Raw genomic sequence first — 14,834 nt, forward strand, 5'->3', positions numbered from 1 at the left:
GATTCCAACTCATAGCAACCCTATAGGACAGAGTAGAACTGCCCCATAGGGTTTCCAAGGAGTGGCTGGTGGATTCAAACTGCCAACCTTTTGGTTAGCAGCCACAGCTCACCATAGCTCTTAACTACTGACATAAATTACCTCCTGTGTCCCATGGCAGAGAATGTCCCCCAGACTCCATTCTCCCTTCTATAGTAATTCCCATTTCTAACGGACATCTGTCTGTCCACCTAGACCTCACCAGCAGCCATGGCCACGTGACTACATTCCAGCCAATGGGACGAGACCACAAGAGGCAATGCAGTTTCCTGGCATGTCCTGCACTGCCTCTTTGGCTGGGACGCTGCTGTTATGATGAGCCATAGTGTGCCACACAAAAGGGGCAGCCCCAGGATGGCAAAGCAACAAGGCAGGAGCCTGGGTCTCCAAAACCATGGATCTGCCATATCAGCCCCAGGTCTCTTACAGCTGTGTTGTTGCATAAGAAAAAATAATTGTCTCTCTTATGGAAGCCACTGCTGTTTGGGGTCTTTGCTATGGCAGTTGAACCTTCATCTTTGTTAACACAGCACCTTTCATGGGAAGCGGAGGTCCCTGGGTGGTGCAAATTGTTTGCACTTGACTACTAACCTAAAGGTTAGTGGTTTGAACCCACCCAGTAGCACCACAGAAGAAAGGCCTTGGGATCTGCTTCCATAAAGATGCCAAAAACCAAACCCACTGCCATCCTGACTCATGGGAACCCCATGTGTTATAGAGTAGAACTGCTCTACTGGGTTTCCTCGGCTGTAATCTTTACAGAAGCAGATATCACTAGGCCTTACTTCCGCAGCGCTGCTGGGTGGGTTCAAATCACCTACCTTTAGGTTAGTACTCACTGCGGTCGAGTTGATACTGACTCATAGCGACCTCACAGAACAAAGCAGAACTGCCCCAAAGGGTCTCCGAGAAGTGGTTGATGGTTTTTAACTGCCGACCTTTTGGTTTACAGCCACAGCTTTTAACCACTGTGCGACTAGGGCTCAAAAAAATCTAAGGTTCTCTCCAACAGGGAATCGAATATCAGTCTCAAACACAAATGGTTTGTGCCACCCAGGGACCTCTGTAAATATTACAGCCAAGAAAACCCTATGGAGAAGTTCTACTCTGTAACACATAGGGTTACCATGAGTTGGAATCAATTTGATGACAATGGGTTTAGGTTTTTTCGTTCATAGGAAGCAGAGTTCCTGGGTGGTGCAAATGTCTAACATGCTTGGTTGCTAACCAAAAAGTTGGAGGTTCAAGTACTCCCAGAGGTGCCTCGAAAGAAAGGCCTGGCTTTCTTCAAAAAAATCAGCCCCTATAGAGCACAGTTTTACTCTGACACACATGGGGTCGCCATGAGTCAGAGTTAATGTGACAGCAACTGTTTTTCTTTCTTTTTTGGTGAGGAGCCACTGGAGGGTGTATTCCATCAAAGTTAGCAAAGGGAAAAATCAAAGATCCATGACACAAGACACCCAACCCAGATGAGAGGCAAAGGGATGTTCCAGAACAGCAGTTTAGAGCAGGCACTGGGAGCAAGTAGTCCAGTTTGGAGGAGGAGGGTGGAGGGTAGATATCTCCAGGAGAAAATGGTACTGAAAAATTATCCGGCAGCTAAAACTCTATTAAGAAGCATTTTATAGAACTGTTGGAGCGTGTGTAGATCATTAGTTGGATGTTAAAGGAAATGGAAAATCAGGCAGTATTTACCTTCTGTAGGAACAAAGTTAACACAAGAAATGTGATCATAGTACTCTAATTGGCTCAGTAGTGAATGGTATTTACACAGTCATATGTCTGAAACTGACATATCAGGAGACAGCAATAAAAGCCTACTATTTAGGAAAATCAAGTCACATACCAGAAGAAGCAGCTAAAGTTACTGAAATTGGTTCCCACTGAGAAGCAGGATGCAGCAGTGAAGGGAGGGCAAGAATTAGCTGAGTTTTGTCAAAAGCCATTATGGACCATTTCCACATAATGCTTTGATTTAAAATAACTGATTCTAAAATAAAAAATAAAATGTCAAAGAAAAATCCAAGGCTTCTGTAAGTTCAAATGGGATGAATTCACACTGAAGAATCTTCTGGGGTCTGCCCTGGCTGAGGCCCTGGACTCATCCCCAAGAAGCCCCCCTCACCCAGGGTCTGGCCATAGGAGCCTCAGATTTGGGGAGCACATGCTTCCTATTCACCGCTTGGCTGGGCATGGGCAGCGACTCCTGCTCTCAGGCTGTGGCGCCCACAGGGGAACAGTGGTAGGAGAGCCACGTGTTCTCTGCCAAAGAGAATCCCAGAGGATAAGAAACTGGAGCAGACAAAGAACATCTTCAGGTGACCAACAGAAAGGACAGGGCAAGGCCTTTAAGATGATGAATCAAATGAACAGACAGAACCAAAGCCCCAGATTTTGCCATATTATTACACAGTTGTATGTTTCACGATATAGTTAAAATTCAACCGAATTGTACATATAGAAATTATTGAATTGGCGTATGTTCTGCTGTGTATATTTTCAACAACAACGAAAATAAACAATAAAAGAAAAAGCGGGAGTTCCGGGGGAGAGCATGTAGTGATTCACGTGGAACTCAGGGGCGGCAGAAACCAGCACTTCTCCAGGTCTGACCTTATTTTCGGCTTTGGGGCCTACTCTTACATTTGGAACTACAGAGCTACACCCTGTCTTCCATTCTACCACATTAAAATGAGGGTCGTTTGCATCCTGGGGTTCATCCTCAGTTCTTTTCTATTCCTCCAATCAGTTATAGGGGATTCTGTCCATGCACCTAAGAAAGGAGAAATAAGCCCACTCTGATTGGAGCCCCTGGATTCTACCTGTGATTTCCAACCCAGAAGGGTCAACTTTCCAATATATCTTTGAGGAGTTTATCATTACCAAAAAAAAAAAAAAAAAAGTGGTGGAGTAGGACATAGTCCTCAAGATTAAGGCTACCAATGTGTGAAAGTCACAGAAAATTGGGGGAGGGGGGAGATATTTTTCTAAAGACACATACACAGAATAGAGCGACTGAATAAAGGCCAAATCAACATTCATTTCGGTTCACCATTTTTCTTCTGTGATTGGCATCTACTGAATTACAGTTTAGTGAAGACTTTGATTCAAATTATTTTAGATACCATTCTTGTTGACAATAGGAAAATACAATAAAATAACAGTCTGCAGTTGTTTTCAACATGGTGTTTATTTTATTCATTTCTCCCTGTGAGTTATGAGGCACTATGAGGGGTAATTAGTTTTGGTAAAATTATTAGACATGTTTTCATAAATTATGGGCACAAAACCACTACTAAAGTAGGTGTAAAGTATTGTAAAGCCACTGCAAACACTTCTTTAGCACACATTAGAAAATGTGCCTGTATCAAAGAGTAGCTCGTTCTCTGTAAACAGACGATATGAACCGCTACTGATGCCTATGGGGATTTTCAAACACCTCCCTCACGCCTTGCCTTTCACAGATAACTTTCAGCACTTGAAGAAAGAAGACTGGTTTTGGGAACGTGGACTTTCCACCAGGGACACAGTGATGATGAAAATGCCACGTCTAGTGAAAATTTTCTACCATCCAGACAAAATAAAGAAAAATTCTAGCACTGAACTTCACCAACTGCAGGTCAAATGGAGCTCTGCGCTGCTGAAAGAATTTTCAGCAGTTCCAGAAGCCATGTTCCGGGTGGCTGGGCGCTCAGAAGATGGGGCTGCCCCCGTCTTCCCGGAGGCTGCTGTCCACCTGAGGTGTGACGGGGGTGAGGGAGCGGTGTGGAAGGCGAAACAGGAAAAGCTTACAAAGCCCACAGCTGCATAGGCCATACTGTTCTCAGGGTAGAAAGACACTTGGTTGTCACAATATTAGTGGGCCCAGAAGCCCTGCTTGTTACCAAGTAAACCTTTCCCTGGGTAGGACCCAAGTTAATCAGATTTAGCAGTAGTACAGCCAGTATTCAGTTCAAAGAGGAAAACAATCACGAAATTGAAAGAGAAAAAAAAAATACACAAAAGGGGATTAGTTTAAAAAATAAAAAAAAAAAACACTTTAAAAATGTATCTCTGATTCTGACATGCCCTTTATCTCAAGCTGCTTCTCAAATGGAAAGGAATCTGCAACTCTCATTCAGGGAGTAAGTATCTACAAAGTGTCTCTTTGACTCTGTGTGGGGCCCTGGAGCCAATACAAAGAAAATGACTCAGTCCCTGTTCCTGAGGCATTCCTTGGTAGAAATACCAACGGAAACCTGCACAGAGTGCCATCTTTTATGCAAATTTACCACTCTCCTTCTACGTTTGTTGGCCAACCTCACCCTCCCCCCGGACGTAATTTCTTAAGCATGCTATGCTAATTTTTTTTACGGCAACATGTAAAAAAAAAAAAAATTGGCATAGCGGCGCTTATGAAAGTACCTCACGGCAGGGGGGGGGGCAAGGTTGGCAAACAAATGTAGACGGTGCGTGTTATTTGCATAAAAATACAGTAGTGCCATTTGGGCTGGGTTTTAATGGATGAATAGGAGTTTTCTGAGTAGAGAAGAAAGGATAACTTGGTATCCCAGGCAATTGGAAATGAGAATACAAATGAATGGCATTGTGAAAGTGCCTGTCATGCCTGGGGAATGATGTGTAGCCTAGTAACCTCAGAGCAGTGGGGCCCCCATCATCCACACACCACCTTCACAAGTTCTGCCATTGCCTGGACCACTTAGCTGCTTTTTCCCTAATGTTTTTCTTTAAATTGACTTGTTTTTTAAAGTTTGCTTTACTTTAGTCTCATCTGAAATAATAATATCCCAAAATTATGAGTTTGATATCCTACTTGTATTTGTCCTAAACCACAAAAAATAATGACCCCACTATTAAAGTAAAATATTCCTCCATGAACCAGGAGCTCCTAACGTCTCCTGTGTTCCAGCTGTTTCCCAAACTCTAGGGAAGGCTGACTTCAACTCCTGTGTTGACTGGGGAGGAAGGAGTCTGACCAAAGGGACACATGAATGCAAACATCATTTGTAATTAGCCACTCCCTGTTAGTGGGTTGAAACATTGCTCCCTGGGTACATCAGTGTCCCCCTCAGGGCCCTGCCCTGGCCCACGGACAGCCACGAAACATCTTGCATGCATGGCCCAAGGGTTGCGTGTGACCCTCCATTAGGATATATTCATCCATCTGACTTTCTTTTCCAATTTTAAAAATGGATACTGACAGTATTGCACTAATTTATTATGCAACCTCTTAAAAGTTTAAATTTATACTTCATTAAACACAAGCGCCTAAACTGGGTCAGACGGCCCCATGGCTTCCCGAGGGAACTAACGAGAAAGCAGTGAGCGAGAAGAGAACAGCAGGAGCCACTTGGGTCTTACCTCCGTGCACGAAGCCATGCAGGGTGCAGTCAGAAGGCCCCACAAGGTGGATCAAGCTGGACTGGCTGTAACTGACAGTGTTCGGCTCTGGAATGGCAAAGAAGGCAAGTTAGGCCATGGTATGTGTTGATCCCCACAGTGAGACACCTGGATAAGGCCAAAACTGTGTGTCATGGACAGTGCCCGACTACCGTCAATGGAGATACAATTTCTCTAAGTATAACTGTGGTCTTTACCTATGCTATAGCTCATGAAGGGTAAGATTGAGCCAATGGCAATCTCTTGCAAGAATTCCAGGAGAGGTGTTATGGATTGAATTGTGTCCCCCTAAAACATGTGTTCGAATCCTAACTCCCGTACCTGTGGGTGTGAGCTAATGTAAAAAAAAAAAAAAATGTAATTACCTTCCACAACACAATCTAATGTAACATAATCAATCAGTTGAGATCATACCAATGTAGGGTGGATCCTAAACCTAATCACTTCTGAGTTATATAAAGAGGAGCATAGACACAGAGAGACACACACGTGGGGGGAAGACAGATGCCATGTGAAGATTGCCAAGGAAACAAGGAATACCCAGGGCTACTGACAAGGAAGGCTGAGACCCTGATCCAGACTTGTAGTCTCCAGAACGGTGAGAAAATAAATGTCTATTCTTTAAAGTCACCCACTTGTGGCATTGCTGTTATAGCAGCACTAGGGAACTCAGAAAAGAGGAGACTGATCACTTACATCCTCATCAACTGCAAATCTGAAGCTGCCCTTTCGGTGAGGGGGGACTCAGAAGCTGACAGAGATGTCGTGGATTCAGCTTCTCTGGACCTTCCCTGGAACTCTTGCCAGCCCTCAGTTCCAGACTGGGCTTAGAAAGGCCCAGCGCCCTGAGTTCAGGCCTTCCCGCCCACCAGGCCATCCCCCTTTTCTTCTCCCATCCACACTGCTTTACTGCTACAGTGTCAAACTCAATGTCGCCGCTGAAATTTCTGTAACAGGCTGTACTTGGAAGGAAGGAGGGAGGAAGGAAGGGAAGAAGGGAGAAAGGGAAGGAAGAAAGGAAGGCAGGCAGCCCACCCTGCCTCCAGAAGGTGGATATTATACCTGGACACTGACTTATTTCACCAGGTGTGGGCAGAACCACGGTGGCACCCCCAAGCAGGTACTGGTTGACCTGCCTTCAGTAAGGGATGAGTCTCGTCTATTTCCTGCCCGGGACTGCCAGTGCTCAGGAGAGCAGCCCATTCCTGCCCCTGCAAGACTCCGCTGTTGAGCAAGCCAGCCCACCGGGCCACTGACTGACTGATGGGGACACTGAAGGTGAAGAAAGGCACTTTCTGTGTTTGACCCTGGGCAGAATGCCTGCGCACAAAGGAGTGTTTTTGAGCAGCAAAAAGCTGGCAGGATGGAGGAGAGCCCTGAAGCAGAGGTCGGTGCTGAGGGAGGCCTCCTCAGGGTGAATGTGACCCCCAAGCCTTTGTCCAGTGGTCCTCCCAAGGAACTGCAAGCTGTGTCTTGAGCACAAAGCAGAAAAATCTGAACTCAGGGGAGCTGGGCCCTTAAATATTTAATTCCAAACTCAGAGACACTATTTGTTCTCGAGCCTTGCAGTTTAGTGACATGAGACTCGGGAGGTGAAGTGCCGTGTGTTCAACGACAGGCTCCTCAGAGAGAAGGTGTTCAACAGCACTTGAGCATCTCGAGATGCTAACGACCAAGAAGGGTCCTTGACTGCAGCCAGAAGCCATCAGGTGGCTCCAACTTCAAATAGCAATATCTTATTTGTATCTGCCGGCCAGCCCCAGACCACCAGGACTTCGGGTGGGCCAGCTGGTCTGCTCACTCTGCCTCTCTTCTGGCCTCACAGTCAAAGGTTGCCCTGGAAGGGGCCTCGTTCCCGCCCTGGGCTCTGCCAGGTCCTGTGCCCAGGGCGTTGAGAAGGCAGCAGGCTGTGGTGGGGTGGGGAGCTGACGGTCAGGGTCAGGTGGAGAAACCCCGCCCCAGAAGCCATATTCTGGGGAAGTGACCACCCGCCCACCCTTCTGGATACCAGCCAAATGCTCCTTGTGCCTGGGCTCTCGGGGAGCTGGTGTGTAAGGACACAGTCTTAAAACCAGCAGATGACCAAGCGGGTATGCAGACAGCCCTCAAACTCCTGGGGGTGGTTCCCAGATGTCCCCTGACTGCAGTCAATGTGATGGCCTGTGGCTTTAGTGTGGGCCTCCCAAGACCTGGGTATGTCCAGACCCAGCCAGGATTACCCAGGCTACCTTGGGTCTCAGGATACTTTAGCACAGCCAGGAAAGCTATAAGCCAGTTGCTATCGAATCAATTCCGACTCATGGTGACCCCATGTGTGTCAAAGTAGAACCGTGCTCCATAGTGTTTTCAGAAGTAGATTACCAGCACTTTCTTCCAAAAGGGAGGGCAGTGGTGGTTCAGGGGAAGAATTCTCACCTTCCATGCGGGAGACCCAGGTTTAATTCCCGGCCAGTGCAACTCATGTACAGCCACCACCTATCTGCCAGTGGAGGCTTGCATGTTGCTGTGATGCTGAACAGGTTTCAGCAGAGCTTCCAGACTAAGACAGACTAGGAAGAAAGGCCTGGTGATCTATTTCTGAAAATCAGCCAATGAAAATCCTATGGGGATCACAACAGTCTGATCTGCAACTGATCATGGGGACGGCACAGGACTGGGTAGCGTTTTGTTTTCTTGTGTATGGGGTCGCCATGAGTTGGAGGCCAATTCAACGGCAGCCAACAACAATGACAAGCTACGGGAGGAGAAGTGGGGCTCTGAAGAAGGAGCCCAGGACTCTGATCTCCTGGTTTCCTCCGGCCCCTCTGCTTGCCCTAGTTCCCAATTTTACTCTGAAGTGGAAAAGACCGAGAAGAAGCCAGCCCCTCTCAACTCCTGGTTGTGCTAAGGGAGGTGCAGTTAAAAGTCGCTGCTAGTTGCCACGCACCTAGCCAGGGTAGCCCCGATAGTCAGCAGTGGGGGCTCTGGACCCCTGGACCCAGCGTGGAGAGACTGGGCAGCACGAGCACAGCCTGAGTGGCCACAAGGGACACTTACTGAGTCCCTCCACCAGTCACAACCATCACAGGAGCACGGCCTTTGGACTGCGCTGCCCTTGCCCACAGCATCTGTGACCTCAAAGGGCAGTCTCCCCATTGGCCTGTCTCTCTGAAAAAGCAGGCAGGCAGAGAACAAAAAGGCCCTGAACACCAAAGGGCACGCTACGTTGCTTCTACTTGCTTTGTGTCTCCCTCATACAAGACATGAAAATAACTTTCAGACTAGATGAATGGAAACAGCACAACCAGAATGGAAATAATGAAAAGGTTCATGCATTGTGAAGAATGTAACCAATGTCACTGAACAATTTGTGTAGAAATTGTTGAATGGAAACCTAAACTGCTGTGTAAACCTTCACTGAACACACAATAAAATACTATTTTATGAGAAAAACAAAAAACCAAACTTTCATAACACGAAAGGAAACCAAAATCCTCAGATTTGGCCCAATCTCTGAAACTGCTTTGACTAGCTAAGGGATTTACACGTAGACAATGACAAAGGAATTCTTAACAACTTCAAACGTACTTGAAAATGGTATACCAAAATCCTTGTCATGCCAAATATTACTTATTCAAAACCATGTGGTATGAAATATCTATAACTCTCTAGTCAGAGAGATGCCCCCACTGTTCCGTCATAATTTCTTAAAATATCAGTTAAGCATGTCTGACCATTCAATGTTCTTAAAACTTGGATTGATGAAGCACCAAAATTCTCATGGGGAAAAAAAAACACCCATACACGCACGTCCTGAGTCCTCCTTCCTTGGCTTAAACTGTACCTCCACAGGGGTCTGGAGGGAGGGCCTATGTCTGCTCAGTTCTCATGCTTGGCTCACAGCCCAGGTGTATGCGCTTCCTAAGGATAAGGGAGCATGATCCTTGCTCACCTTCAAGGCCCTCTCCTATGTTCTGGCGTGTTCTGTTTCTCAGGTGAGCCAAGAGGATATGTAAAAAAGCTCTACTGAGTACAGGGCTAAGCCACAGAGATTTGGGGATTTTAGCTGCTGGTGCCCTTACGAATACATAAATTGGTAAGAAGTGATGTGCTGCCCAAATGAAAATCTTTCACAGGCTGACCCCAGGAAGGTAGATCCCAGGAACCATGGGCTGGGGTGACTTGCCAAGACCACAGCCGGATTGGCAGGGGGTAGGCAGAGTTTGAAGTGAAGCACATTTTAAACTCAAGGGCCAGGGATGAAGCAGGCACTTGAATTCGTCTGAGGTAGGACTGATATTGTCACAAACCTGACAGCCCTAAAAGTGGACTGTTGAATGGTCAAACATCACTCTGTTCTGGACTGAATTGTGTCCTCCCAAAAGAGAGGTTGAAGTCCTAACTGCCATACCTGTGAATGTGACCTTGTTTTGGGAAATAAGGTCTTTCTTCGAAGATGTTATCAGTTACCATGAGGCATATGGGAGTAGAATGGGTCCTAACCCTATGTGACTAGTGTCCTTATAAAGAGAAGACGAGACACAGAGGGAAGATGCCATGTGAGGATCTGTCTACAAGCCAAGGAACGCCAAGGAACACCCAGGGCTACCAGAAACCGAAAGAGACTAGGGAAGATCTCCTAGATCAGACAGAGAGAGCGCATGGCCCTGCCAACACCCTGAATTAGGAATTCTAACCTCCAGAACAGTGAGACAACAAATTTCTGTTCTTATAAGCCACTTACTTTTTGGTATTTTGTTATGGCAGCTCTAGAAGCCTAAGAAATCTATCAAATTCAATTAATCCCTGTTAAGCCACCACCCAGAGACTAGGACCCACCCCAGGGGATTCCATTCCTGGCTCTGGGGGGCCCCTGGGAGCCCTGATTAGAGAGGAGCATTCCTGACCCACCACCAGGTGCTAGTTCTACTAGGAAATTCAAGTGAGAAACGTCAATGTTGTCCAAAAAGACTAAATAAAGAATGGAGTGTGATTTCCTCAAGACGTGTTTTTAAAAGCCAGAGTCTCTAGCCCAGTCATCTGTGAAAGGTGAATTTTTATTAGAACATAGAAAAGCAAAAAGGAAAATGTAAAATCTATCAAAAAAATCTTCAGATTCGAAATGCCACCTTTGGTTACTATTGTTGGAGAATAATAGATTCTGAAAAAAAATTATGTATGAGATTGATAATTAAACAGATGAGGGCAAATAGAAAAAAAATCTCACGAGCCCTGAGTAATTTTACTTTCCCCAAATGGTCAGTCAATGGATAAACCAGGATCTAATCTCATGGGTCTCAAAGCCAGAGACATGTCCAGCGGCCCTGCCCACTTGGGCCTTCGTGCCTCTTGGCATCTCCTCGGGGCCTGGCTTTCATTTCTATCATTCACCAGAAAGTGCCCACTGAAAGGAGGGTCCAAGCAGCCCGCTAGATGCCACCCCTCTCCTCTCCTCACTCCCCTCTTTGCCTGCTGTTGGGCTGGACACTGTTAAGTGCCTTCGCCTTGGTGATCCTCTCGCCCCCACAGTTCTGTGGCCAGCCCTGCTCCAGTTCCTTCCAAGTACCCATCTCTAGCCAGCCCCAGCCATGGTGCCCCCTTCCTCTCCCTGCTTCCCATGCTGGTCACAGCACAGGCAGGGCCAGAGGCACTCACCACACCCAGGCTGCCCCAGCCCGCTCACCCAGCTCCCCTGAGTCTCTGGGATGCGGGGGGGGGGCGACCTCTCCTCCTGGGGCTCACTCAGCTTTGCACCAATTCCACCAACAGTTCCCGAGGTACCATGTGTGGCCCTGGCCCTGAGGAAGCTGAAGACTAAACCCCGCCTCCCTCACCAGATACTACCTTTTAGCTATTCTTTTTTGTTTATTTTTGTAGTTTAAGTGAAAGTTTACAGTTCAAGTTAGTCTCTCATACAAAAATTTATACATACATTGTTAAGTGAACCTAATTGCTCTCCCTATTCTGTGACAGCACACTCCTCCTTTCCACCCCTGATTTCCCATATCCATTCAACCAGCTCCTACCCTCTCTGCCGTCCCATCTCACTTCTGGACAGAAGTTGCCCATTTAGTCTCATGTATCTACTTGATCTAAGAAGCACACTCTTCACGAGCATATACTACCTTTTAGAAAGTGCCTCTCAACATTATTAAAATGTGATAACTTTGTGGACGGAACACCAGGAAGACCCACCTGTCAAGAACATTCCATCTCCCCAAGGGCCCACCGTGTTCCCAGCCCTTGGGATGTGCCCCCAGAGGACCCCCAAGACCCCTGGCCTGAACTGTTTCTGCACACCAGGGGAGTTCCCCATTAAGGATGTTTATGAGGAACACCCTTTCTTGATGGAAAACATCCCTTAATCTCTTTGTTTGCATTTTGGGTGGACATTTTGTTAAAGCCGGACCACTGTGGGCTTGCAGGCAAAGGATGAAATAATGGCAGAAACGAACCTTAAGAGGGAAACCCACACATACTCGAGTGCTCTCTCACCCCCACATCGAGTCAGTGATTAGATCAGGGTCTATTTACCGAACCAAAGGCCTCAGGAGTGAGCCGGTGAGGAAGGCAACATTTAAAACCCACTGCCATTTTGTAATTTTTGTGTTTTTGGGATGAGCTGGAGACGCTATCAAAAACAAGTTCTTGAGAATACTTGGGGAAAGATAGGTCAAGAAGAACTTCTCAGCACACAAGACATTCTTCTCTCCGCAGAGGTGATAAAAGTCCCTACATGCACAGCTCCCTCCTGTTCAACTGACAGCTCGATAGTACGCCGAGGCCCCAGGGACTCCCACTTACGCCACCCTCTGGGCTGCAATATCGGGAAGGGGTTTATATGTCTCAGGGCAGAGCATGGGGGCAGCCTTCCCTGATGAACTCAGAGAACCTGGTTCCAGGAGAGCTCTCAGCTCCCAGGGAGGGCGCTGGCCCACAAGGAGGAGAGGCTGAGCCCACGCACTCACAGTCTTTGCGGGTAAATGGCCAGGAGCACACCTGCCAACAGAGGTCAGCACCCCCGCCCCACCTACCTGGGTTGAGGACAGGCTGGACAATGTCCCCGTTCCTCCACTTGGTCTCCATGCGCTCCAGCTTCTGGGCTTCATACCGCTTCCGGCCCTCCTCCTCCTGCTCCTGGCGGGAGTACTGCGGAGACCACAGGACAGATCATCAGGCCCACAGGAGTGGGTGGCCTTCCTGCCCTTGCCAGGCAAAGCCGCCACCCAGGCTGCGGGCTCCTTGCGTTGTCTACCTTTGTGTAACTGGAAATACCTTCTCTTTTTCCAATCATATATAATTAATATAAATAATAAAAATACAGAGAAGGGGGAAATCTCATGCAGTCCCATCTCCCAGAGATAACCTGAGTCAAATGTTTGGTTTGTATCCTTCCTGGAATTATTTTTATGCTTATGTATACAGTCGATTCTCATTATTCAAGGTAGTATAAAAAAATAAAAATAAAAACCCATTGCCACAGAGTGGATTCTGACTCATGGTGACCCCATGTGTTACAGATTAGAACTGCTCCATAAGGTTTTCTTTAATCTTTTACAGAAGCAGATTGCAGTGCCGCTGGGTGGGTTCAAACCACCAACGTTTAGGTTAGTAGTTGAGCTCTGTAAAGGCCCCGGGAACAGTGGATTAGTGAAGACCAGACCAGCCTTGCCTGACCTCAGCTGGGATTTTTCCTCTCACTCTTGTGCACGTGCATGTCTGCAAAAGACCGTGAAAACACAGCAAGTATTTTTAGCAAATAGGCGAGTTTGCAAATACGCAATCTACAAATGAGCCTCAATGATGAGAATTGACTGAATAAAAAGTTCCAGCATGCTCCATGTGAAGTTTAAAAATAATGGTATTTCGCTGTTTCACTGTATCACTGCAATATAATTTATCTGACCAATCCATTGTACATATAGGCATTTAGCCTATTTCCATTTCTTCACTATTAAAATTTACAGTATCATACTGAAAATCCTCGGCCACACATCATTTTGCACCTAGGATGCATTCCTGGATGTACAACTGCTGGACCAAGGAGCCCCGGGGAAGGCCGCACTCCTGCGCCCCCAAAACAGGGTAGCCTGGCTGGGACCCTCAGTCAGTCCACAGGTTGCGTTTGTGAAGGGAGCGCACGTCAATGGCTAATGCAGCCCTTCAGAAGCTCCCCTAATGGATCGCAGGGGTTTGACCCAAGAAGTTAAAAATAATAATATAGAACTTAGCACAGAACCGAGGTTCCCGGGTCCTTCTGGCAGAAAGGGGATGTTGGGTTTCTCTGATGAAGCAGAAGAACAGCTCTTTATTGCCCTCCCGTGCTGCCATCCCCAGCCCAGTTGGGGAACATGCCAGGCTCTGCCCTGCACGCCCTCCCTGGGGGCCTGGTCCCTGTGTGCTGGTCCAGGACCACTACTACCCACCCCCCGCCCACTTTCCCTCGGGGCCTTCACCCTCATGCCCTAGAGCAGCTCTGTTCCCCACCACCAAGCCCTCGCTGCTGACCACTATGCAGCCTCCTTCTGATTAGCCTCTACTTCTGCTCTTTCAGCACCTCCCACTGAGCCTGCTGGAGGCCATGGAATTCAGGTCCCCCCACCCCGGCTCCTGGCGACTCCTCACTGTCCCCACAGAAGCCCCCTGACTCAAGAACATTCATTTTAGCAGCAATTCTAAACCTTCTTTCAAAAGCTAGTTTTAAACGTCTTGATTTCCCTGCTTGTGGCTCAATTTCCAAGTTGCGCAGGTCTGGTTTAATTACTCATGAGAGTGGGCTGGACAGCCTGCCTTCAAAAGAGACGGAGGAAGGAGCTGAGAGGTTTGTTCAAAAGAAACAAACTGTAGTGAGTGTTTTAAGCTGCAGTGGATAATTTAGCCTCTTCTTCCATAAATAAACTGCTTCCCATTGTTCCACCATCCACAGCAATGACAGTAAGAGCAGAGTTGTGCTATGTCTATCCAGCAAAATTGATGGCTGAACTTAAGAGTCCTCAAGAAATGCCTTTAAAGCGATTTTTAAAAAAAGCGCTCAGCTCCCCAGCCCAATAAATCCTCATTGTGCCAGGCTCTCTACCAACACATGAGAAGGCCATTGGAGGCCCCAGCCCTGGACACCAGCCACAAGGACACAGAAAATGCAGCCTCCTCCCAAGAGCTTGCTTCCTGCTGGCTTTAATCTAGGAACCAAACCACCAAAACAAGCACTTTACTGGCAGGGTTGGCACCCCCTCCTACCCTCAAGGTCTCATTAAACCCACTTGGTCTGACGCAGACGACAGTTCTTCCCAAACGTCTCAGACAACAGTCTGTGCAAACTTCTCTACTTAGGCACACACTCAGCTATTTCATAGAAACCCAAGTGTCTGCTCTCCAAGGACCAGGCCAGTCTTTCCAGGGCTGCAGCTGCCCCT

The 14,834-nt window shown here is 47.3% G+C and overlaps 1 protein-coding gene across 1 annotated transcript in view; it reads right to left on the minus strand.

Moving 5' to 3' along the window:
- Nucleotides 1–14,834, minus strand: part of ACOT7 (acyl-CoA thioesterase 7) — an 89,399-nt gene that overhangs the window by 56,111 nt on the left and 18,454 nt on the right. Inside the window, exons 4-5 of the mRNA XM_023739370.1 lie at nt 12,456–12,570; nt 5,404–5,490 (exon numbers count right to left, since the gene is read on the minus strand). Coding sequence (XP_023595138.1) covers nt 5,404–5,490; nt 12,456–12,570 — 202 coding nt within the window. The remainder of the gene's footprint in view (nt 1–5,403; nt 5,491–12,455; nt 12,571–14,834) is intronic.

The sequence above is a fragment of the Trichechus manatus genome, unplaced genomic scaffold, assembly GCF_000243295.1.
Source record: "Trichechus manatus latirostris isolate Lorelei unplaced genomic scaffold, TriManLat1.0 scaffold00133, whole genome shotgun sequence".
NCBI lineage: Eukaryota > Metazoa > Chordata > Mammalia > Sirenia > Trichechidae > Trichechus > Trichechus manatus.